The sequence below is a fragment of the Pyrus communis genome, chromosome 1 (genome assembly GCF_963583255.1).
Source record: "Pyrus communis chromosome 1, drPyrComm1.1, whole genome shotgun sequence".
Lineage (NCBI taxonomy): Eukaryota > Viridiplantae > Streptophyta > Magnoliopsida > Rosales > Rosaceae > Pyrus > Pyrus communis.
In genome coordinates, this window is record NC_084803.1 from 12,143,442 (window position 1) to 12,169,313 (window position 25,872).

General features: G+C 35.2%; 4 protein-coding genes across 5 annotated transcripts; 2 read left to right on the forward strand and 2 right to left on the reverse strand.

The window, feature by feature from the left end:
• The first annotated feature begins 5,127 nt into the window (after positions 1 to 5,127).
• On the forward strand, positions 5,128 to 7,046 carry LOC137748548 (protein SODIUM POTASSIUM ROOT DEFECTIVE 2-like). Of its 2 annotated transcripts, XM_068488726.1 has the most exons (4): positions 5,128 to 5,332; positions 6,070 to 6,241; positions 6,381 to 6,456; positions 6,693 to 7,046. In XM_068488726.1, the coding sequence occupies exons 2-4, from the start codon at positions 6,110 to 6,112 to the stop codon at positions 6,818 to 6,820; spliced, it is 336 nt and encodes a 111-aa protein (XP_068344827.1). In that variant the 5' UTR covers positions 5,128 to 5,332; positions 6,070 to 6,109; the 3' UTR covers positions 6,821 to 7,046. The 2 variants fall into 2 exon arrangements, with proteins under 2 accessions (XP_068344827.1, XP_068344820.1); XM_068488719.1 differs by having other exon boundaries at positions 5,140 to 6,241.
• Positions 7,047 to 12,407: 5,361 nt separating this feature from the next.
• Positions 12,408 to 14,099, forward strand: LOC137746030 (squamosa promoter-binding-like protein 12). The gene is made up of 4 exons (XM_068486114.1): positions 12,408 to 12,575; positions 12,872 to 13,103; positions 13,202 to 13,676; positions 14,039 to 14,099. Exons 1-4 carry the CDS (start codon positions 12,408 to 12,410, stop codon positions 14,097 to 14,099), a joined length of 936 nt encoding a protein of 311 aa, XP_068342215.1.
• A 1,238-nt stretch (positions 14,100 to 15,337) lies between these two features.
• Positions 15,338 to 17,050, reverse strand: LOC137746120 (uncharacterized). Its single transcript, XM_068486228.1, has one exon. It carries the CDS (start codon positions 17,048 to 17,050, stop codon positions 15,338 to 15,340), a length of 1,713 nt encoding a protein of 570 aa, XP_068342329.1.
• A 60-nt stretch (positions 17,051 to 17,110) lies between these two features.
• LOC137746216 (uncharacterized) lies at positions 17,111 to 19,450 on the reverse strand. The gene is made up of 3 exons (XM_068486324.1): positions 18,773 to 19,450; positions 18,498 to 18,681; positions 17,111 to 18,402 (listed from the first exon to the last, which is right to left on the reverse strand). The coding sequence occupies exons 1-3, from the start codon at positions 19,448 to 19,450 to the stop codon at positions 17,111 to 17,113; spliced, it is 2,154 nt and encodes a 717-aa protein (XP_068342425.1).
• Between the last annotated feature and the right edge of the window lie 6,422 nt (positions 19,451 to 25,872).

Consider the following 25,872-nt stretch of genomic DNA (forward strand, 5'->3'; position numbering starts at 1 on the left):
AGTTGAAGTTGGGGCATTTTTATTCGTCGATGGGAGCAAATTGATCATACAAAAATAATAATAATATTTGTATTGATTTCTTATGGGAAAAGAATATGAAAATCGAGATGGTGGATGAAGGGTTTCACCTTCTTCCTATTTTCTCATGGGTTAGAATAAGTAATTCCCATTTTCCAACCGCGAGCTTATCAACATGGAAAAGTTTCACTTTTTTAAATTAAACGTAATTATTATATTGAATTTACAAACGAAATTGATACGCGAAATTTTAGAATAACAAAAACTCTCACATAATTGAGATACTTTTCAATTGGAGTTTTTCTATTAAACACAGTAAATATATTAGTTTTGAAATGTTAACATTCACAATCCGAAATTATTTGAATTTTATTTCCTCGCATACTTTGTACTGTTCTGGATTTGTTGATATGTGATTTTGTTGTTAACCTTAAATTTCACGACAGTTTGTGGTGCTACGTGTCTCTATGGCATGCATATAATTCCAAACCTTTGCTGGCAATAATGCCATACTATCATGCCACTTTTTGCTTTCAAGGTTGGCCTATCATGTCACACCGGCATTTAGTCATCATTATTAAAATGCAAGCCTTTTGTATTGTTATACTTTTAATATAACATTCAATTAATCTTCATCACAAATTATAAAAGATACATTCTTATCCATGCGAAGTGTTTACTTTAATTTGTGCTAAGAAGCCATTTAGTATTACAGTCTAATAGTATTACTCTTCATTTGTAAGTAAGAGGTCTTATATCTAATTTTTATCACAGACGAATTGAACCACACTATTACTAATCCATTGTGAGGCTTAGCACACTCCTTCACCCCCTCAATATAGATAATCTCATTTATTCAAAAAAAAAAAAAATTACACTAAGAAAATGGTGAAAAGTTTAAACCCAAGACCAAGGTTGTAAAAAACGCTAGGCGTTAGTCGGATGACGGGCTAGCGCCTAGGCAGATTTAGGTAAATTTATTGTATATCTTGTAAATAAGTGCATATTGACACTTACAAAAAATTATACTTGTATGAAATTCATGGATAAGATAATAAAAGAATGATAAAATAGAGTATCCAACTAGTCCAAAATTTAAAAACACATTAAGCATATATGCCATATAACCATAGTATGGTATTGTAGGATGACACATGTACAACAAGTTCACAATTTAAAACCACATAAAATGGAAAATAAGAGGAAAATAAGGAAATTTAGTAATGTAAGCTACTTATCTTTAGCATTCCGGAATTTAAGTTAATACACAACACACCTAGTCTATAAAATTAACAAAATTTCAAGGTATAATTAGAACTTATACTTTAAACAAATTTCACAAAAAAAAAAAAAAAAAAAAAACCACCCAGCCGCCTAGAGTCACCCCGATTTTTCCAACCGTTTTGCACAAAATAGCCTCGGTTCCAAGGCACCTAGCGCCTAGGCAGCCGCCTATAGCGTTTTTTAGAACATTGCCCAAGACACAGTGAGTTGAACAGAAAAACTTCAACTATTAAAACTATATCCGATATCCGCAATTTGCAATTTTGCACCCTCTATAACAAGAGAATTGTAAGAGGGCAATGACCTTGTACAAAGTCAATATTTGGTTGAGAATTGAGATTATAGTTGCAAAATGGATAAGATGAATCCAACATATTCGTGTCTTTGGCCTCACATCACAATCATTCGAACAAGTTTAATTGAATAATCAAATATGCCGGCTTTTGTATCTTTATTAATCAAAAGTATTTTTGAAACATGTGACCTAATTCTATGTTTTTTTTTTTTAATAATATTAATTATGTAAAGAAAATAATTTTTGTCTTAGTTTTCTACTTTTCTATAAGACTAAAGTGGTTACTCATTTACAATGTTATTACGTGTTATGTAAAAAAATCAACATCTACGATCAACCTTATAACGATTGAGAGAGTGAGTAAAATAAGGTGCTTACAAATTAAAACCAAAACAACTGCATCGTTTTGTATACCATTGGAAAATATATGATACATATTGCGTGAAAAACGAAAACAATTACGTGATTTGTACCTTCGTGCTTATGTAGTCCAAAGTACACCTACGGTACATGTATCGCTAAATTGTATAACTTCAAATCTAGTTTTTTTTTTTTTTTTTTTCTCGAATTTTAAAATGAAGTTAGTTATTTTGTCAGTAAAATACTAAATTTTAGAATTCTAGTAAAATCTTAAAAAACGTTGGCTTGATCTCAATGGGCCAGGTTATCGGCCCATTCAATATTTGGGTTTGGCGTTCCTTATTTTTTGATATGGGCTCGAGTTTTCACCTTTTATTTATCTACTGCAGCTTCCTATTGGAGCCCACGTCAATTCCTATGCAGTGGGAGTAGGGAAGAAGAAAAAAAGTAGAAGAAGCAAAGCACAAGAGCGATCCGCAGAACGCAGCGTTGCGATTCGTGTGAGACGTGACGATGATCGATGCGGAGAGTCGGAGCTCGAGAGGCAGATCAGGTACGTACTCAATATTTAATTTGTCGTGCAACTGTCGACTGAGATTATGGTTTTGTGCGGACAAGAAACGAAAGAAACGGAGGACGAAAAGCCTAATGACTAATCATGTGCTATAATTAGTTTATTAATTTGATGTCGTTGTAGAATCTGCTGTCTAGAATTCCTTTTACTCTGGACATGAATGGTGCCCCGCATTGCTGCATTGGCGTGCCAATTCACCGCCCTGGCACACTGGGCAGTTTAACCACTCCTAGTACATCTAAGGTATATCTCTCTCTCTCACACACACACACACAAAAGAAATGGAGTTGTAGTTCAAGTGATTAATTGCCTTTATCATGTTCGAGCCGAGGTAATGCGTTTGAATTTATCCTTCCCTAGTATTGCTAGTTTCAACTTTCAAGTTTCTCCTCCCCTACTATTGCTAGTAATGGATCTCCACTATATTATATATCATATTTTCTTTAATGTCGAACAAATCTTGTAGAATAATTGCTAGATATGAGAGTTTGATATTTGTACATAAATGATGTGTATTATCATAAAAATCACCGACCTTTTTTTTAACATAACTTGGGCACATGGGATTTGGCTGTTATGAGACTTAAGTCAAACGATAAGTGGACGATTTCATTGTATATCATATATATATATAGATAGCCGACTACTATTGCTTGCACTATATATATGATTCCATGAATTGGTCCCAGAGGAAGAATGCGCTTTTGTTATATATTATGATCAGCATGCATGTCCACAGTAACTAGGCTGAGGCTTGTATTTAATTAAACCCTCGTGCTTTTGATTAATTAAACCTAAATTATGTACAAATATTATAGCCAGCCATTCATGTCATACCATGTGAAAATTAGATGCTTTGCATTAGCTAATATTGTTTTATATTATCTCTAAACAATGCCGTTTAAATACTAACCTCTTTTATATAGAGTCAGTAGAGTCAGATCTGCACTTCCATTTTCCAGGTATGGAATTCACTTATTGCTATTACCATTTGCTAATTAATGAATTGTAATATTCAAACATGTGGAATATAGATTCCCAAGAAATTCTTCAATTTCTTCCAGAAGCAGATGCAGTACAACGGAGGGTTGTATGCTGCGTTCGGGAATGATGAATGCATATAACCTTGGATGTCTCCAAATTGCTATTTTTTGTCTTTTCATAGAAAAGGTAGTGAAACAACAATATAAGCTATTTGAATTGAGATTTCCGAACGTTTCGGACTTAGATTGACATGTCATGTGATGAGATAAATTAATAAAAAGAATGTAAGGTGAGTTTTTTTCCGCATATTGAATTTCAATTGAAGGTAATGTCTTTCACTTCATGTGGTTGTTATTGGTTATTGGTTTCTTTAGTACTGATAACCTATTTAAAGCAACACCTTCAAAAATCTAGGTTCCATGCATTGCACAATGCACATATTTGAAATACTTACAAACATGTGTATCCACTACATATCGAGCTCTAGTAGGTTTGGTTTGCCATTGATGTGGGTGTACTAGGAGAAGAATTCTAGTATATAACGTCTCAATGCGACACCTCTTACGTAAGAATATGAACTTACTTACGCATGGGTTTCATCCGAACTCATTTTTGTGTGAGAGGTGCTGCAGCGCAGACCTACGTCCATTATGCTAGTACTTGGCATGTTAGTGGGACAACCTAATAAATCCCACATCATTGCTGTCATGGCCACATTGATTTCCAAGTCCATCAACAGAAAATGAAGCTTCGTGTGTATATATGTCTTGTCACATCATTTGCAGTGCGCTCCATCACTCCATGACCAAAAGGTGCACTCCAGTTGGCCACCCAACAAAACCAGGCCATATGAGTGGTGCTGCTCCCCTCTAGTGATCCATAATGCAACATATCACCACATTTTTACTGTTTGCATTTAGCAACAATCATGTGCCCCTCACGTGCCTAACATGTCTTCACTTCCATCTTTTTCAAATTTGGTTTCATTTGGTCCGTTTTAAAAAACCATTTCACATGGACCAACCTGTGAAGAATAGAATAGAAACCATTCTCTTTTTTATTTTTTTTTTTATTTTTTTTTTGAAATTATTCTATTCGTATAATTATTAATGTGAGCTCATGGGGCTCCAATAATGGATGGCCGTCTGTCCCATTTTTCATTTGATATTCAAGGCCATGACAAAACTGTCAACATATCTCAATTCTTGTAGTGTTTTTTTTTTTAAATTATATTATCCATCGTCACAAACACTTTCGGGTTACTTGAAGGGTTCATCAATCCATGCGGATTAGGTGGTCAATCACACTCTGCTTTATCTTAATATTTTGTTAAATGATCAACATACACTTATTTAGATGCAATATACTTTAGTTAGATGCAAATTTGTTCGATAATTCGTTATGATGCTCTCCAAATATAACTGTTTTTTCTTCGATTAAGCTTTTCCACCTAAACGTTTTTCGTGTTCAAACATGCCTAGCAAAGGTGCTGGGAAATGATTTATGTGAAGAAAGTTGAGATTCAACCATGAAATCAATTTGCAATATAGAGAGTTGTCCAACCTCTTATAAGCCCATGTGAGACCCATTCTCAACATTATGCACACTCATTTTACTTATCTAACCAATTGAATTGAACAAATCAAAGCAGAGTGAAGAATCGAAATTAAAGCGGTCTGCAGAAGGTGAAAAATAGTGTGCAGAGCTCAATTCCCGTGATGCCTCTCCAAATTAATTCAACTATGTATTATATATAAACATATTCTCTGCCTCTAACTTGGATGTGTGCCTATAGTCATCACATGTCATAAAGCGTGGTATGTTGCTACTTCCTCCATTGGTCACTGTAAAGCTTTTCGTTTGGAGCTTCCCTCTCTCCACCTCTCGATCATATGAAATATTAGGCACATCCTCACCAGCTTTTATTGCATATTAGGTTTCTATCTTTTGAAGGATTGTCACATGCGAGAGAGAGAGAGAGGAATCACTTGCAGCTTCATCTCAAATTAACTTTTGAACTTTCTCATGCATCAGTTGTATTTTGAAGAATTTAGGAGTCTGTGATCACATGACAAAATCTAGTTGGGGTGTTGTTCTTTGGTCTAAGAATTGGTTTACAGTTTAAAAAGTTACTGCTTTTTTTTTTTCTTTCTGGGTTTTCGGATCCCCTTCTACATTTTTTTGACCAGCTGAGTTTTATAAATTGTAAACTACTGGGGTCTTGTTCCCTTTCCTCCTTCATGGCTTCATTAGGTCTGCTCAACTTTTGCCTTCCCCAATGAATATTTGACCTTTAGCGCTTCTCACTCTCTCTCCCTCTCTCTCTCTCTCCCCCTCTCTCCCTCCCACACTATTATAATGTTCACACTAGTCTGCACTGGCTTACAACACTGAGGCAGTTTGGTTAGTTAACTGGACTGGGAGGGACAGATCGGCTGTAGAGATTTCTTGTGCTTGGAAATTCTGTTTGGCTTTAGATTTGTGTCCGTTTGGCTAAGAAGTTTGTTCTGGTTGTTGCAATGGGGAAGCTAAGTATGGGAAGGGTGCTGGACAGGTTTTGTATTTCTTCAACTGGCTCTGGTTCTTGTTTCTGTATGAACTGGTCGGAAAATCTTGACGAGTTCGAAAGCAGTCCGTTGGTAACCGGCGAAAAGGATCAGTTTCTAAAACTGACGGATGTTGTCGCCGGAATTAAACAGACGTTGGCCTTTCAGTTGAAGCCCAAGGTATTATTCTCTCGTTTCATTTCTCTCTGTTGGCCTCGTTTGGCGGCTAAGATTAGAATGGATTGGATAACTCTCAGTAGATTCAATGTTTGTTCGAAGATGAATGATTGATTTTCTGTTGGCGAAAAACCTTATGCAGATGGTAGTGCTAAGGGTTTCCATGCACTGCCATGGCTGTGCCAAAAAAGTTGAGAAACATATCTCAAAGATAGAAGGTATGTCGAACTTTTATAGACGATTTCAAGACAAGCCATAATTTGATACATACAGATATACACATATGTATATATTTTTTTCTGGGCCGGTGTGTGAATTTTTGTATTTTTACAAGATCTTGCATGTTTGTATTTAAAAAAATAAAAATAAATAATTATCATCTTCCTCACGATGATTTGTTTTTGTCAAACCTCACAATGATTCTGTAATTGTTTTTGCGTCACGAATAAAACAGGCGTGACGTCGTACAAAGTAGACTTGGAGAGCAAGATGGTGGTTGTGATTGGAGACGTTCTTCCCTTCGAAGTGCTAGAGAGCATTTCCAAGGTTAAAAATGCAGAGATTTGGAACTCCCCATGCTGAGATGATAAACTATATATATGTGTGTGTGTCCATTGTCATAATGTACACTATGATACACATTTTTAAGTTCGGTGTATGTGCCCTATATATGCAGCAATATCTTGTCGAACCATCCTGTATATTATCTGTGTCAGATTAACTTGGGTTTGAGACTGTTATCTGATGTCGAAAATGAAAGTCTTGTATTATTTATTTAGAAGATATTGATCTCTTTATTCATTGTCAATTAATTTTGAATTCACATGATATTACATATCAAATGACCGCATATGCTCTCACGTCATTTGAATTGACTAATTATATAAATTTGGGCCTCTCTACCTATTGTGAATTGGTTTTCGGTTTTCAATGTTGGGCCTTTACTCAAAGTAACCCAAAGGAAAAAGTTCTCTTTGAGGTCTCAGTACAAAAGCCCAATTAATTCTAACCACATCCTAACTTGATATAACAAAAGGCAAAAAGGATGTCGTTTTCCTCTAAAGCCCTTACTATTGAAAGAACAAGTAATGCTAGAGCGACTACATATTTATACTAAATAGATGTATCATCTTATGTGATAAGTAATGAATATTGATGTGATATTTATATATTATTACCACATTAGATAATATACAAATGTAACACCAAAAAAATGGCACATAAATTAATATAAATTCATAATTCTTTCAAAAGTTGTTGCCAAAATTTAATTGCATTAAATTCAGGGGACCTTAAGTATGTTTCATGCTTATGAATATTCCTACAATACTCGGGATTGAGTCTTCTGCAAGGCATTTTATGATATATACATTTATCCATGCCTAGTGTGTTAAATTTCGAAGTTTTTGATAGTTTATGTTTAGGGAATTTTAACGAAAATCTTCCGGTACTGTTAATTTTAATGAAAAATCGTATTTTTATTCTAAAAAGTCAATTCTGGTTTTGTGTAACAGTTGTTTTAGAAATTGAACATAGTCATGGATAAGCCATAAGACATGTACCAGCTTCCATAGTAAGATTAATATGGAACATCTTACAGGTCTCTCTCTCTTCCCATGTCGCCTTGTCTATCGTGCACGCACACATACACAAACGCACATGTACGTGTATATATATATATATATATATATATATATATATATATATATATATATATATATATATAACACTTGCAATGTATATATAGGGATGGATTTCTTACGGGTATGGTAGCATTTTCCTCCAAGGGAATTATTCTATATATTTATTCCTGATTGGTTTGACTTTCAACGAGGGCAATAAAGTCAGTTTTGATATTCCTCCAAGTGATTGTCGTAATTTTGATGGGCTGACTCTATTCTACTTTTACTGCTTAACGGATATATTTTACCATCATTGTCCCCTTGCCATTATTGTTATAAATAATCCCAAGCATACTGAGTTGCGGGCTTGCGTAGGCATAAGACGCTGGGATAATAAATCATTTCACATATATGAATCATATGATGCCCATTACATTTGACAGGGACAACTATCGAACGATAAGCTCAATTTGCAAGGCAAGAATAAAGTTGATGTAATTGTTGAAGTGTCACAAGACATAAATTGTCCCGTGACAATGAGAATGAAGAGAATATGGGTTAATTGAAGGGATTTTCTAACTTTAATCATTGAAGAAGATTGAAATTTAAAATAAATCTGGTGTTAGATTACATATTGAGTATAGTCCCTTAATATATCCTTAATTCAAAATAATTAATGTGTATTTTTTTCAATGTCTCCCTTTAAATATTTAAATTTATTAATATACACATTTTAATATATATTTTGACCAAACCAAAGTTTTTTTTTAATTTATTAATTTTATTTAACATTCTTCAAACTTGAAAAACTCAATTAATGTACCTAAATGTTAGTACCAAAATGTATGTACCGAAATATATTATATTGAATTAATGTATTTAAATTTTAGCATCGAAATGTATGTACCCAAATGTATGCACCGAAATGTATTATATTAAACTAATGTACCTAATGTGTGTATCGAAATATATGTACCCAAATGTATTATATTAAACTAATGTACTGAAATGTATTATAATGTAGCGAAATGTTTGTATTGAAATTTATGTACTGAAATGTGTATACCTAAATGTATGCACCGAAATGTATTATAATGAATTTAATGTACCTAAATGAAGAAGACAAAGTATATCGAAATATATTGTAAAATAAAAATTTGTTTATCTAAATGTTTACAACAAAATATATTACGATGAATTAAATGAAAATTATAATTACAATGAAATAAAATTAATACATTAAAATTAGGAAGAAAAAGAGAAATAATTAAAACATAAAAAATATAATTAATAAATGAGGTGATTAATGTATCAAGGGACTAAAATTAGATTTTTGATCTTACTTATGATTTTAGTCTAAAAGTCATCTTTGCCAAAGATTAAAATGAAGTTTCCTATCAATTTAATATGGAACAAACCTATGAAGGAAAATATGCATGATTTGGACCACGCCGGTTATGTTTTTGATCCACTTCCTGCGAGGTATGACCAAGGGATGGATCCTCATCATCAAGCTCATCATCACATATCTGAATCCGCGGATTACGCATCACCGTCAGCTTCGTCATCGGCCTCTTTTGTTTTTCGCTTTTCACAGTTCGATAGTAATGACAAGTCGATGTTTCATACTTTTTTTAGCAAGTAGTTTCTAGAAACATTTCAACATCAATCGATACAAGACATTCACCAGAATATTTGAGAAATATATTCCAGGAACTAAATTTTAAGGTTAGAAAATCAATGGTAGCCTTAAAGATGCCTGGCATTAATCTGAGCACTGTTTATATGTACGTATATGTATGATATTAAGTATTAATCTGATCCAGTTTACCTCCTTAATAGACTTCAAATTATGCTTTATCGTTCACCACTCCTCTGCACATTATATCTCTCTCAACATTGCATACACGAGAAAGTATAAGAGTCTCAACATATTTCGACTTATAGAAATCCCTTGGAAGAGAAGTAACCAAGTTCCATTGAATTTCGGACAAACTCTCACAGTTTTCCAATGTCAATTCTTCAAGATTTGGGAGTTGTGAAAGGTCTGGTGATTTTTTTTAGAAAAAAGGAAAACTGAGATCAATGATTTTCAACTTCTGAAGGTACTGTTACACAAACCGAAAGAAAATGGAAATTAATATCCAAATGGAAGATCTCATAAAAAGCAAAAATAAAAAGACAGCCAAAAATAATATTAGAAGCAGAACATCATGGGTTGTTCTAACTTGGAACCCTCGCAAACTTGTACCAGATTGCTTGACTGCGTATCTATAGCAACTAGTATTTTCTGGTTTAAAAAAAGACATCTGGTAGGAACTTTAAAGGGCATGCATGCCAGCACAACCATATTAACTTCCTAGGAATCAGATGTTAGTATTTTCCATTGAGTTGTACGAAGTTGAGCCGGTGGGATTGAGAATCTGAGAAATTACAGCAAACATGCTGGTGAGAGGGTTCTTGTTGATAGTCTATGATGGATGCAGTGTTGGAGAGAAACATAATGTGTAGAAGAGTGGTGAACGTGACATGGGATTCGGGTTGGAGGAAAGGATTTTCGAGAAATGAAGCGGAGCAAGTAGTGAATGACATAGAGAAACTGGTTTAAATGGATTGATAGAGAAGAGGATTTTGCTTGTATTATTTAATTTTCGCTTCAGCAATAACATCATCAAACACAGTGTATTTGTTACGCGGACTTGCAAGGTAACTATCGCTCTCAGGTTAGTAGAAAAGGAGTAGAAACTAGGGAATTTGGACGACATGACGAGTTTACAAATCCCAATTGTTGAAAGGATCATTTTTCAATATTCGATCGTTAGAATTTGATTTCGATTCTTTTAGCAGTGAACTGGTGCATGCGCGTCGTCTCGAAGCAGCTAGATAAACTGGCAAGGCCGAGAAGATCATGATGATGCAGTAGTGGTGCCAATGGTTCATCCAAATGATACATAAGAGGATCCCAATGATGCATATTTTCCTTAATAAATTTGTTCCGACTAGATTAACCCTTATTTAAGATTTATGCACCAATCTAAACTCAATGCTGGAAGGTTTGAAAAACCACTGAGCCTTGGTTGGGCTACGAAATCTATTGTGTTCAAGACCTACAAATTCTGAAAGAAACGGCTCTTCTAATCACACCCAACTTTTATCGCAAGCCACCCAACATTCTCTTCTCACCTGACAAAATTTTAAAATTGTAACTCTTTACTCTCCTTGGTAATTACCACTACGGTTTAGTAGTCCTTTTCACTTGTAAGGATTGCATTTCTTGCATTACGGCATTCCTTATGTTCTTTTTCTCAAGAATGACCATATTTTATATTTGTCTCCTTCCAATGTAACCCTTGACTCCGCCTTGTTCTAATCCTTCGCTCACAAGAAAACTTATTATAATAATGATCTAATAATCCAACACAATTATCACATGGCACGTCTTGAATTTGATTCATGACGTTAGTAAATCGCACAATGGTGGACATGGAAGGCTAAAATGCTTTTGTGAATCTTCCCGACTCTCGAAATGATGGACTAGCGTGGCGAAGCCACTAACTGGTTCCTTTTAAAGAAATTTTTTTTATCAAACTACAAGCTCAATTTACAAGAAAAATATACATGATTTGAATTTTGGATCGTGTCGTGCTGTTTATGAAAAAAGGCAAATTCAATGAGAGCAGAAAACCGTAATGAACAATGAGAGGAGGTGTTTAAACTAGGGCTGGGCAAACGGGTCCTGGACCCGCGGGTAGGGGCGGGTACCCGTTGTTTGGGGCGGGTAAGGGCCGGGTCCAAAATTTCTAAACACAAAACGGGGCGGGGCGGTTCGGGTATACCATATTAACGGGGCGGGGCGGATCTTGAAATAGAAGTGGACGGGCCCCCGGCCCGGCCCGTTTCTAGAATGAATAATAGAAGAAATTGTTTCCTCTTCCTAGTCTTCTCGAACTCTCCTCCCGACTCCTCTCATTTCACTCAGACCTCTCTCCTCCTAACTCTCTCCGATCATCCTAGCTCCATACACCACCGCTACCATCATCACTCAGACCTCTCTCATCCTGATTTGCTTCTATCTTCCTCCCTCCGTCCGCTGCCATCATCATCAAGCTTCGATCTATTTTCCTGACTCACTCTCTGGAAATCAGTTTCTCTCCCTCTGACAAACTTAAAGGGACGATCAATGAAGTCGAACAACTCGTGTACCCAGCAAGGTAAATATTTTCTTCTGCTTCCTTTCATTTGTTGCGATTTTCACATGGATCTTGCTTGTTTTTTGGTTGTGATTTGATTGAAATGGTCATCTGGGTCTGTTTTTATTTGATTTTTGGAGCTGGGTTTTTGTTCTTTTGGGATTTAGTTTGGTTTCTCTGTTGAAATGTGTTGGGGGTGAGTTGGATTTGCGGTGAGTGAGTTCTCTGGGTTTACATTTTTATGTTCAAAATGAAATTAGGGTTTTCTAGATTTAGGGGTTTTGTTGAGTTCTTAAATTAAGGTGAAATTGTGTGTGTGATGCTCTTGTTTTTGGTGGGGTTTTAGTGGCGGCATTGATGTCGGTGAAGAGAGATATGAAGGATGAGTTGCTTGTGATGGCCGGTTGGGATATAAACTCCGTTGATCCTTGCACTTGGAACATGGTTGGTTGCTCCACTGAGGGCTTTGTAATCGGAGGAAAGGCTCGCAATTTTGGTGGTGTGATGGTGCCGGATTTGAAGGGGGTTGGGAAAAAGGGTTTGGAATGGGATTTTCTTGAATTAACTTGGATTTTCTTGAATTAACTTGAATTAACTTGGATTAACTTGGATTTTCTTGAATTAACTTGGGTTTGGAAAAAGGGTTTGGAATGGGAAAAAGGGTTTGGAATGGGATTTTCTTGAATTATTTGGTTGAAACATTTCCCCGATTTTCTTGAATTAACTTGAAATACAGAGTTTGGTTGTGTAAATTTTTTTGTCATGCGTTTGTTGTCCGTGGCTGTTCATCAATCTTCTTTTGGTATTGTTGAGTTCTGCAGAAGTTTTCTTTTGTTGAATTAAATGTAACGGGGTTAACACTCATGGACAGGTTTCATGCTCTTCAAGAGTTTGATGAAGGGAAGAGAAGTTGTCGTAGGCGTTTGGCTGCCCATAATAGGAGGAGAAGAAAAGCACATCCTGATACTGCAGTTAATGGAGGCTCTTTAAACAATGAAAGCGGAAGCAGTTATCTATTGATTAGCTTGCTGAGAATACTCTCAAATATGCACTGTAAGTACTTGCCTTATTCATTGTACACTTCTGTCTTAGTGAAGCATTCTATCTCAGACTTATTTGAATCCACATATTATGCCATATATAAATTGCAGCTAGTAGTTCTGATCAAACAAAGGATCAGGATGTCGTATCTCATTTGTTGAGGAGCTTAGCCAATGTTGCTGGTACGGCTGATGGAAGAAACATATCTACATTGCTGCAGGGATCTCAAGGTTTATTTGACAGTGGGACATCTGTCCAGACTGCACGAAAGGTTCTAGATAAGAATGCTGGTGTTAATACTGAGGACCCTTTAAGGTCTAAAGGACACTGTCCGATACTACCTGCGTCAAGAGACAGTTCTGAATCCAAATCAGTTACACCGGAAGCTGCAAGTAGAAGGTTCCAGTTAAATGACATTGATTTAAACAATACATACGATGATTCACAGGACTATGTAGAGAACCTAGGGAATTCTCATGTTCCTGCAAGTCCAGGCACTGCATCTCTTGGTTTTCCTTCATGGATGCAGCGTGATTCTCATAAATCAAGCCCACCTCAGACAAGCGGGAATTCAGACTTAACTTTGTATTTAGTTCTGTACAATTTTTTTTTTCTTTCAAACAACCAAAAAAAAAAAAAAAAAAAAAAAAAAGGGACCCGTGGACCCGGCCCGAACCGGCCCGTTCCAACCGGGCCGGGTAATGTCCGGTTCTTATATTAAAAAATGTAATCCCCGGCCCGGCCCGGCCCGTTCTCTTTGAACTTAGGTCCGGTCCGGTCCCTTCAAAATTGGGCCCGGCCCGGCCCGTGCCCAGCCCTAGTTTAAACCATATGCTAAGTGGGAACTCACAGGACCCAGTCAAAACCAAATACAAAACGAAAACATATTAAGGAACATTACAATTTAAATTAATTAGCAGCCTAACAATTGACTAATATGTTCCCAGGTGCCTAACACCACTCCTCTTCTTAGCAGGTTTGGGGCATTTAGATTTGAGGCCTAAATAAGATCTCTTTACAGTTGTAAATGTCAAATTTTTCTTGACAATTGTAACCATATAAACTAGAACAAATTAGAAATTTCGTGTTTTGAATTAGTGAGCATTTAGTAAGAGCGCCACATGACCGGACATGTAAGGTTGTCTAATAAAAAGTTATCACATTGTCAAGAGTGAAGCCACCTGACCACAAAGTGAGACGCATACATGATGGTAACCATATTAACTAGAGTGGTTGCACTATATCTTGAATGAATGTATATTCAGCAAGTGCGGCACGGAGTCAAACTTGTAGAGTTGTCTAATAAGAACTTGTCAAGTTATCAAGAGTGTTGCTATTAAATAAGAGATGGTCAACTTTTCTAAATTTGTCAATGTGTGTTGCTATTATTTATGATTATGATTTCCTTTGAGTACCAAAACTAAATTATTTAAAGGATCAATATTAGACTCATATTAAAGATCTTATTAAAATAAATTCAATGATATGGATATGAGGAGTAAATGTACAAAGGGATTAGTCTAAATTAAATTTATCAAAATTACAAAGGGATTAGTCTAAATTAAATGTATCAAAATTACGAAAAAGATTCGATTTTTTATGTATACTAGCCTCTCTGCACGCACTAACGTGCGTGCGAGAGGCATTTTTGCATCACGGGCGCTACGCGCCCCTAAAGGTGTATTGTGTTAGTTTTTCCCATTGTAATTGTCAAGATATACTTTAAATGTAGTGTGCAAAGAGGAACTTTTTTTTTATCATGCACGTCCTAAAAAGTTATCATGTTTTTCATTTTTACTTTGTGTAAAGTAATGATTTAAATGTTATTCATGCACTTATCAAACAACATACGATTTTAGATGCAAGTTCCTACCTAAAGCCTATGAACGATAGCAAGTATATGTAAATAAATAAAAAATAGTAGATGAAAACAGTAAGTACTCGTACCAAAATACAAAACAATTTAAATGTCAAAATATAAATCCTACATAACAATATGTACATTATTCACAATACTCATAGAGTGTATATGTCACTGTTTCTTTTGAAAAGAAAGTTTACATATTGACATCAATGCTGCAATTTCCACCCATTTGTTCATGATTGATGCTTCAAATTTTCATTGCCAATCTACAAACGATAGTGAGAAAATTAAAAATCAAATAAAAAGACTTAATTGATAAGTGAGAAATGCATGCTGAAAGGTTATCGTTAATAAAGCTGTTACCTATTAGGAATCACCATAATTAGCTGGAATGAAGCAAGACTTCTTTGTATACTACATTCCGTGTAAATACACCTTGTTGGCCTACTATGGAGCCACTTTTTACTAACACGGTTGTGGTTGACTTTGAGACCCCCCTCGATAAAGCCACATATAATTGTCCATGGCTGAAGACATGATCTGGAAGGTAAACGCCTACATGTGGTATTGTCTGACCTTGAGATTTGTTTATAGTGATAGAGAAACTTAGTTTCACTGGAAATTGCTTTCTTGTAAGTTCAAATGGAAGCCCAGCAGTATCAGTACTTTTGAGAGGGATTCTTGGTAAGAAAACTCTGGATCCGGCAAATTGTCCAGTTAGAATTTCAGCATCAATAAGATTTCGGTAAGAACCACGACACAATAATCTTGTACCATTACACAATCCCAATTTCGGATCAATATTTCTTAAAAGCATGATTGGAGCACCTCTTTTCAGAGTTAACTTGTGCGGAGGCAAACCACCAAGTGAGATTGAATTCAAGAACTCTGGCTGATACAAATTCCTTGCGTCATCCTCAACTGAATCAAATGAATACATTGTCTCTTCTAAACCCGGAAACATATTGATTATCTTTTCATTCAACATATCAACGTCTTCATTTGTAGGAGTTACCACTGCCCTTTCCACCATGTAGGTTGCATCATTTATATGATCCTCTAAGTCAGGGAAGATTTTGGCAATTAATTGATTAATGGAATGCTCACTCTCCCATGGTATCACCATGCATTCAGGTAGTTTTACCATATCATCCATAATAACATCTTCATTCCCATCACCAACACGAAGTAAAAATTCTGAAAATTCACAATCATTTATGGATCTCATGTTTTGTTTGAGTTTTAAAATCTTTACTTGTGACCAAAATGATGCCTTAACAACACTTGCTTGGATTAGTTCGGACTTGGTTCCTTTCCGAATAACAGGAAGAACTTGTCGAAAATCTCCCCCAAATATCATTATCTTCCCCCCAAATGGTAAGTCAATATCTGTTAAGTCTCTGAACGTTCGATCGAGTGCTTCAAATGCATGACGATGCGTCATTGTTGCTTCATCCCAAATAATTGCCTTTGCCTTTTGTATTAGCTTTGCTAAATCAGATTGTTTACCGATCGAACACATCGATGATGCATCGAGACTAAGTGGTATCTTGAATTTAGAATGTGCTGTCCTCCCACCAGGCAATATCGTAGCTGCTATTCCAGATGATGCTGTTGCTAATACTATGTGCCCCAACCTTCTCAAGCTTGCTAACAATGCGCGATATAAGTAAGTTTTTCCAGTTCCACCGGGACCATCCACAAAAAAAGTTGCATTATCCGATCGTTGAACTGCACCCATTATTATGTTAAACGCACTTTTTTGGTCATCATTTAAGCGTTCAATTGCATCAAGATCTTGTTGTGGAATACATATGGATATTTCATCTTCAATACATCCGGTCATTCCTGAACTTGATTCATTTCCTCTTGTCATTTGGGGCAAATCAAACTCGTTTATACTCTTGTTAAATTGAACCAAAAGTATGTTCAACTCACGCAAGAGTATGTTGGTAGCAAGTGTGGGAGTTATGTTAGTCATGGAAACATAATCTTCCATCATGAATGGACAGAACTCATCCCATAACCCTCGAACACCAATTGGTGCACAATATACCAATATGGTGACGAATAATCTTCTTAAAGCCGACGGCATCTGAATTGTGGAGGCCTCTAACAAACATTGTCGAATACTGTCATCTCTTTCTGACAAACCTCATTGTTCTGCTGCTTGCTTAAATGTTGGATGCAAAACCCCATTAACTGTTCTCAAGTTTGTGAAGGATGTTGGTCCTCTAACATGATTAAGAAGAATCCGAAGGTAATATTTTTCGCCTTCAGCAGGTGAAACTGCATATATTCGCCCAATAACCTTGTTACGATTCTTTCTTTTAGACCACTTTCTTTGAGCTTGAATCCGTCTGTAATGTGATGGTATCTCCATGTATAAATAATGTCGCGCTTCTGCATCCACATGATTAAGTGTAAAAAATTCAGTCAACATTGTCTTTCTTGTACTCTCATCATGTAGAATATTTGTTATGCTTTCATCAGCACGAAACTGAACTTGGTGCATATTAGGAAGATGTATTTGCATTCGCTCAACAGATGGATAAATTCGATTAATAATGAACTTGAATATTTTCCATAATGCCTCTGGTGCGCAAACCCATCTTGCATCCTGAAATTGCTTTATTTCATCGTATTGAGGGTCTGATTGCACTTCAACTGTCACTCTGTCTGGGCCTTTGTAAACATACTTATATAAGTACTTGACACTTTTTATGCTTGCGCAAATTTCGACATTGATGTGACAATCATACCTTAACAGCAACCATGGATTATATGGAATGACCCAACTATTATCAACCATTATATTTCCTTGTCGATTAAGTGAGACGGGCAATCGATTTCCTCGCCTTTGATAAATTGGATACGAATCATTCCCTTGAACGGTGACTGGTGCAAATGGTTTGGGAAACTTTCTCTTACAACTCCCATTTTTCATACATGGAGATAGAGGATTATGAATCCCACACGGGCCATGAATCATATGCTTTAACACCACATTATAAAGTTGAGGCTCTACATCTTCATTTGGTATTTCAGCTCTAACAATTCGGTCATACTCATCTGGGTTATTGATCTTATCATTTTCATCTAACACAACCAGCATATGCACATGTGGAAGACCACGTTTCTGAAACTCAATAACGTATGCGTAAGCAACAACACTGCCCAATACCCCCTTTTCAATGATGTCTTCTTTTAGTTGCTCAAGTTTTGCACGAAATACTCTAGTGAGTAAGTCAGGGCGATCTTGTGGAGTTTGTCCAGCGAGTAATTCGCTTTTGATTTCTTCCCAACTTGGGTTACATGTCATGGTAATAAAAAGATCTGGCTTTCCGAATCTTTGAACCAAAGTCATTGCGTCTTGATATCGTTGGTACATGTCACGTGGGCTTCCAACAAATGATGATGGTAAAATAATTCTACGCCCGATGCTACCTAATAATATTTTATTTTCAATTAGCTATATATATTGTACACACTTTAAACAAAGTTAATTTTCTAAATAACGATGACTGAAACGATATATATACCTGCATTGTGTTGACCTGCATTTAGAGAGTCTTCAAGTCCTTTGTAGAGATCCGCTCTAACTGTGGCTTGATTAGAACGCAACCATCTAAGTTTTTGTGATTCAATTTTAATGTAGTTATCTACAACATATTGTTGCAAGAGACGTCCACCTCGAAGCAAAAGTGATGATCCATTATGGCGTATCTACAAAAGCAAATTTCATATATTGCTTTTAATATAGGAATCATCATTCATCTATATATACCGGGAAGTAAATTATGTTATCAGTACAAACCTGTAACATATAAGCATAATAGTCGCAACATGTTATTGCTCTTCCACCATCATCACGACTGTTAACATCCCATCCATATGTACCGTAAGGCAGCAATAGTGGATATTGTAAGGGATCATAAAATCCAACATAGTCTCGAACGTGAGAAAGTCTTCCACTAATTGTCTCCACCACGATATCCCTTCCATTTGCAATTGTGGCATTATCTCCATCTATTATAATTGCCGCAACTTGTGATGCTGATGGTAGACTATACTGACGCCGATCTATTGGTTGCTCTTTTAGGATCAACTTGCAATTCGGCAAATCTTGGCGTTGTCCGAGGCTTCGCAATGTATGAACAAAAGGATTATGGTTGTTCAACATATGTTGTATCTTTTCAACCACACGTCTATCTAAAACTTCACTTTCACACATTCGGTTTTCAACTTCATGCTCAGTGTCATATATATAAGCTTGTAAAAATCGCGGTCTGTTCCCTTCATTTGGTAAAAGTCCACCAATCTTATGATATAATGCACCTTGAGCACGAAATGTGTAAATCCCACGACCACCAATATTAATTCTTTCATCCACGTGTACTCCCATTGAAGTGAATGCAAATGCATGATTGTAAGCTCGAATATTTTGCCTGAAGTGTCTACCCTCATTTGTTTGGTCAGAGAAAAGAGCAACCATTTCTGGTGGGGATTGTATTGGGGGTAAAACAATTCTTCCTTTCAAGCAACACATATTCAAAGTTTCTCGAGCAAACAATCGTGCATAGCAGTACGGACATGTGGTTGGAGCAGATAATTGGCAACCTAGGATACCCCGATTCTCATTATAATTTCTAGCACAATTGTGGTTTCTTCTTCCTCTGGTTTGGCGCACATGACAATTGGTTCTATTTGCATGTTCTTCTTCTGATATTTTTACATGAATATCCAACATTCAGTATAAGAATTTTCTTTGTAACTAATCACATATCTATATAAAGATAAAATTATATACTAAGCTCACCATTGTGGGGAGGAATTGAGAGCATCCCATAAGATATTTGTGACCTATTTGAATGTGCCAACTGTCCCATATGAGTACGCATTCTAGTAGAAGTTTGGTCATCATGATTTGTGATATCTGACAAAACCCTTGAATTCGCGCTTTCATGCTCAATTTGTTCTAATAAATAGACCACATTATAATACGATTAGTTAAAATTTTTGTCTTTAATATTTAATATATTTAGTTGTGAGTCTAATATTTCGTAAGACTACCACTAAAAATAACTACAACATTGAGATCAATATGAAAGTATTGAAGAAAAGAATACAATGAGATTTCAATTCACTAAATTTTGTTCTTAAAAAATAACCTAATTTTTTAAGTGTGAAACAAATACAAATAAAGAAATTGAAATAAATACCAGGAATTTGTTGTTCTATATTACTGGGGTCGACCTCAACATCATAGTTAGCCAACTGAACCCGTTCTTGTATATTATTGGGACCTACTTGTTGCATAGTTAAAAGAAAAATTAGAAATTAGATTTTTTTTTTTTTTTTTTGCATTAGTATGAGTTAAAGAAAAAGGAATATGAAATAAATACCAGGAATTTCTTGTTGTATGTTACTGGGGGATGTCATAGTATGATCATCATATAGAGTTGGAATTTGTTGTCTTTTTTCTTGTGCTATTAGACGTCGTCGAGCTAGATATCTTTGATGTTCTTCAGGACTCAATGATTGACGCCATTGTCTTGCACGACTTTGGCCACGCTCCATGGAAAAATTTGTCTAAAAAATTTAAAAATAAATGAACCTAAATTGAATACAAATTCTGTGACATTCCATAAATACGAAAAAGTCTACGTAGATGCCTATGAACAGAAGAAGAAGAAGAAACATTTATCTACATATCACTATAATACAAAAGAACAAAATAAAATGATCACAAAATACTTTTGAAGTGTAATAAGTATTAGTGCAAGGAAATGACGGGCTTATATACACTTCTCGGTTGGTGTTAGGACTTGGATATGATTTAGCTTTCATGTTTTTTTCTTTTATAAATTAGCATTGTTTATAGAGTTTTAATTTTTAGGTCAACTGGATGAGTAGAATTTTAAACTTTTTTAATACCCCTAAACCCTATCATAAATGACGGATGTGGGCTGGACATAATATAAAAAGTTTATAGAAATGTGTAACCCGTAATAAGAGGCTAAAAAACTACCACATGACAAAGAAGAATTTGTATTCAATGTAGGTTCATTATATTTATTAGTTTGCTCTAATAACTCAACAATGCACATATAAGCTCTAAAATGTTGTGATATCCTTAAAATTTTAGTAATTTTGGTTTCTTAGGTATTATGTTTATTAGTAATTTTGGTTCATTAGTTTAAGGATATGATCTTCAATAATTTGTGATCAACACAGCTTAAGAAATTTTGGGGTGCTTTGTTGGTCGTTGGGGTGCAAATGGGGATGGGATGATTTGGTTCAAATGGATTAAAAAAAAAAAAAAAACCAATGCATGTACGCAAGGTTCCTTAACAAAATCATAATTATGAATAACTGTTATGATATTCAAAATCCTTCTCGAACCCCGCTGGTGTTTAGGGATGATTTTGGACTACATGGATATTTGAGATTACGAAGAAGATTATGAATAACTAAACAGTGGTCAAAATTTTTTTTGTTAGAGGACAGCAATTGTTCATAATTGGTTTGATCTTGGACATAATAACAATTACGAATATTTGTTTTCTTCACATTATCTTTTCGAATTGGGGTTCAACATTAGAAGTTCTTTTCTCAAGTCTCAACATTAAGCAAAATGAAGAAAACAAAAGGCCAAAAGCAAAAAGCCACCTCTTCCGCTGTTATCACCTTCCCTTTTCTTCAATGCTCACTCCCAACAGAAAATCTATGGCAAGAATACACTTTCCCCCCTTCCTTTTTCTTCGAGCCTCAACAAATGGGTCTGCAACCAATGCCAACTGAAATAATTGAGGTTAAGCAAGAGGAGTTGATAAAGTTAGCAATTCACAAACCAAATTGAAAATCTAATTCCAAAATTCCAAACACCCACCAAATGGTTTCGGATAAAGTTTTAAAGTTGAATACACGTTACCGATACATAAGGGTACATAAGAATGAGAAGTATGAAAATTTTAAAACAAAGGGCCAATCGTGCTCTTTGGCAAATTGCAATTTAAGTTTGGCTGCTTTTTCAGTTTCACTCTACCCTTAGATTTGTTCTTCTTTATGAGTAGACCTTCCAACCCAACATCCATCCACAGATATAATTCCCTAGCTACACCAACACGAATCCAAAATCATATATATTGTCCAATGTAAACTAATTCTTAGCTAATTAACATGTTCAAATCCTTATTTTCTCATAATAAAATAACAGAAAATTAAACAACCCAAAAATCAAAACAACCCCACTTGTAGTTTTAGCTCATTAATCCATTGGATAAATTGATGCCAAATTCAATCAGAAAACATACAATTAACAACAACCCAGAAGAGCCATCCAAAAAACCAACAAATTAACCAAAAAATACCACATGTACTTTTAGCTTAGTCTTCCAATTGAATCAGATATACCATCAAATTTCAATCAGAAAATAGAAAATTAAGAACCCAGAATTTTCACTCACCTGCTGTGAAACTCGTCCCTGTTGAGCAGCAGTAGGAACAGGTAAACTGGGTGATATATACAACCGATTAAAACACTCAACTTTAGCTGCTTCAGCTACATAACAGAAAAAGAAAAAAAAAGTTAATTTAACTATAATTAAGTAATCTGGTTTAAGATGTATACCTCATCCCCAACATTCATGCCAAAATCGATATTGCACGGTATCTTATTCTCAATCAAATACGGTCCACCTACACGTTTCAAAATTCCTACAGTGTCAGTAATGATTTACCCTTTGTTTTGGCAAAAGGCTTTTTGCATACGCTAACATTTTAGTCAACCAATTTACATGATAGGAACCGTAAATTGGCAGCACAACAAAAGAGGATCGACAAAAATCTCGACAATTACCTGAAACTACCATTCCACTTCTTTTCAATTGTGAAGCACTATACATGTTTCACTACCAAATGCTCATATACATGATCAAACCTAAAAAATAAAAAAAATAAATAAAATAAAATCGTTGGAGAATCATAAGATGAATGACTCACATGCTTTCTATCTTGGCAGCTTAGTTTCAGGAAGCGAACATGTGCACAATGGGACCGTCTATGCCTTCAGTTGAATGTGAGTTGAAAAGACTATTCGCAATAGCTTAAACCAACTCGGTCCCTCTCTTTATACATTCCTTCACTAATTCCTCCCTAAATACCATGAAAAAAACAAATCAGAATTTCACCCACTGAACAAAAACCCATCAGCATAGTGTGATAAATTCATTATTTCACTTATGACTGCCACTTTACTGATGGGATTAATCCAAATAAAATCCCAATTTCCAAAAGTAAATTTTCAATTAATTTCTCAAGAGCAATAATTTCAAAAAGCCCAGAAGTATACAAAATATTACCAAAAAATAGAGATATTGAATAAGTAAAGAAAAATAACTTAGAGAAGGGGATGGAGGGGAATCTGTGATGAGGGTCGAAGGCTATGAGATTACCCAGATCGACTTGAAAATGCTGATGCCGGGTCTCCATTGCCGCTTTCCTGCAGTTGCTTTTCATCCTCTCCATTCGACAGTCCAGGTCTGCAACCCAAAAACATACAGAAAAGATTAGCTTTGCGGTCGGATTATCAAATCATGCGGTTACAGGACCAACATGCACGCAAATAAAAAATTCATTAATTTGTTTTTTCTGAATCCATAATTCAGATTGGAGTTCGAATTCAAGGGGAAAAAAAAAAATACATAAATCCATCAAAAATTTTGCCCAGATGAAAAAAGAAATAAAGGATGAATTAGAAGCTTTTAGCAAAAGAGTTTAAATCAATAGGCCTCTCTCTCCCTCTCCCCTGTAAATTCACCAAACCTAGAAAAAGCCATCCGTAAATTCAAAACAACCCGCAAAATCACAAATACAAAATTAATACATAATTCAGAAAGTGGTGTACCTGATTTTGAAAAGCCTGTTGCATGAGCACAAAACCCAGAATGGCAACAACAAAGAAGGAGATTTGCGACTGATTTTTTCAATCCTTTTTCTATTTCGAACGAATGGAAACCACACACTAATCTCGTGAAAACGAAAATGGATTTCCTTTCGGTTATTCATCTCTAAATATTAGTGGGGTGTGGGTAGTTACTCTTGAACCTCCCACTAAACTCAGTTCAGATCATGGGAATCCTCCAGATGAAACCGTCAACTGGTTGGCGCTTATTCCTCCTACATCATTTTTAGCATGTATTCACTTTTGATTATTTTTTTTTTTTGTTTGATTATTTTTTTTTTTTGTCCTTCAACACAGTAGTTTTGTTTTTACCAGTTTGTCCCCATTTTCTAATTTTTGTGGATTTGGATTGTGAAGAAAACAAAGGGGTTTTCTTGGTATTTCTGAATGCTTCACCAAACTGGCCTTCTCACTTTATATATATAGATATAGATGAATATAAGGAGTAAATTTGATTTTTTGTCTTCATAAATTCGATTTTTTGTCTTCATCAGAGAATATGATTTTCTTTTAACATTAATAACACTTCCTTATTTCTTCCTCTAACATTATCACATTTCTTTTCCCGCACATTTCTTTTCGAGTAACAGAGACTGAGGATCGAGAAAGAGAGAAGAAGAAGGAAAGTCTAATTGGCAGAAATTATTTTTTCACACATTTCTTTTGCAGCAGTGAGCGGTCCAAATTTAACTAATTTTTTTGTTTTTGTCAAACAATAGATTTTGTTAGATAGATGTTAGATTAGCTAATAATAGGATTCAAACATATACTGTTATGCAAAAACTCAACACATTTCTGCTACTATAATAAATGGCCACTTGCCCAAATTTAACTAATTGACTTTTGGTTAAATCACAACGTTCACACATAAATAATAAAAAAAATGCCGTGGACAAAAGTCATATAATATGATTCTAGGATTGGACTTGGCCCCCGCTTAGGCTTATTAGGCCATCTCCAACTGAGGGTTGGCCAAAGGGTTTGTTTTAGTCCTCTGGCCTTCCAAAATATTAATATTTTAATGAACAGTACATGGTCATATTTGCCTCCGTCTCCAACCAAGGTCCAAAGGGCCATAAAGCTCGTTTTAGCCTTGTCACAAAAAACCGTTTCCAACTGAGGGCCAAAGGGTTAAACATAATTTATTATTTAAATTTGAAAACTACAACAACTTAAATTCAAATCCAACAACAACTTAAATTTAAAAATTACAACTTATATTTAAAAACGACGAATTAAATTTAAAAACTACAAATTAAATTTAAAGGAATGGGGAATGAATGATTTACATATTTATAGGGAAAAAAATTAGAATTTTTAAGAATTAAAAAAAAAAAGGCCCAAAAAATCTAATATATATATATATTTGAATCCAACGGTAACTGGCGCCAACTAGCCGTTGGATTCAAATTTTAGTTTAAGCATTCATGTCAATTATAATCGACAGAATTGGTGTTTTTTTCTGGCCAGCCCTTTGGCCCTTTCAGATTCCTTGGGGCCCTCTCAGATTCCATGAGCCCTCTGGCCTAACCCTCAGTTTAAGACGATTTTCGAATTATTTTCGATCATTTGCCTTTCTAGACCCTTCGATTGAAGATGAACTTATGCTTATATTTGAAACGGAATTCGGCCCAATTTTAATTAAAAAGGCAGCGCAACGAGTGGGATTTCAGTGCAGTGGCCCTCAATATGGTACTGTGTTTGCCGTATCAAATTCATTTAAAAAATATATTTTAATTCAATAAATAATTGAATAAACAATATCATATTAAATTAGTATATATCTACGTCATTAAATTAGCATCTACATATCTTAATCGTAAACCCTAAATCCTACAAATCTAAGGACGTGTTTACGCACCCGTAATCGGAATGAAAATAAGGAATCCGATTCCGATTACGGATAACTCTTGTGCTTACTACAATTTAGAGGAGTCAACAGTGTATGGAAC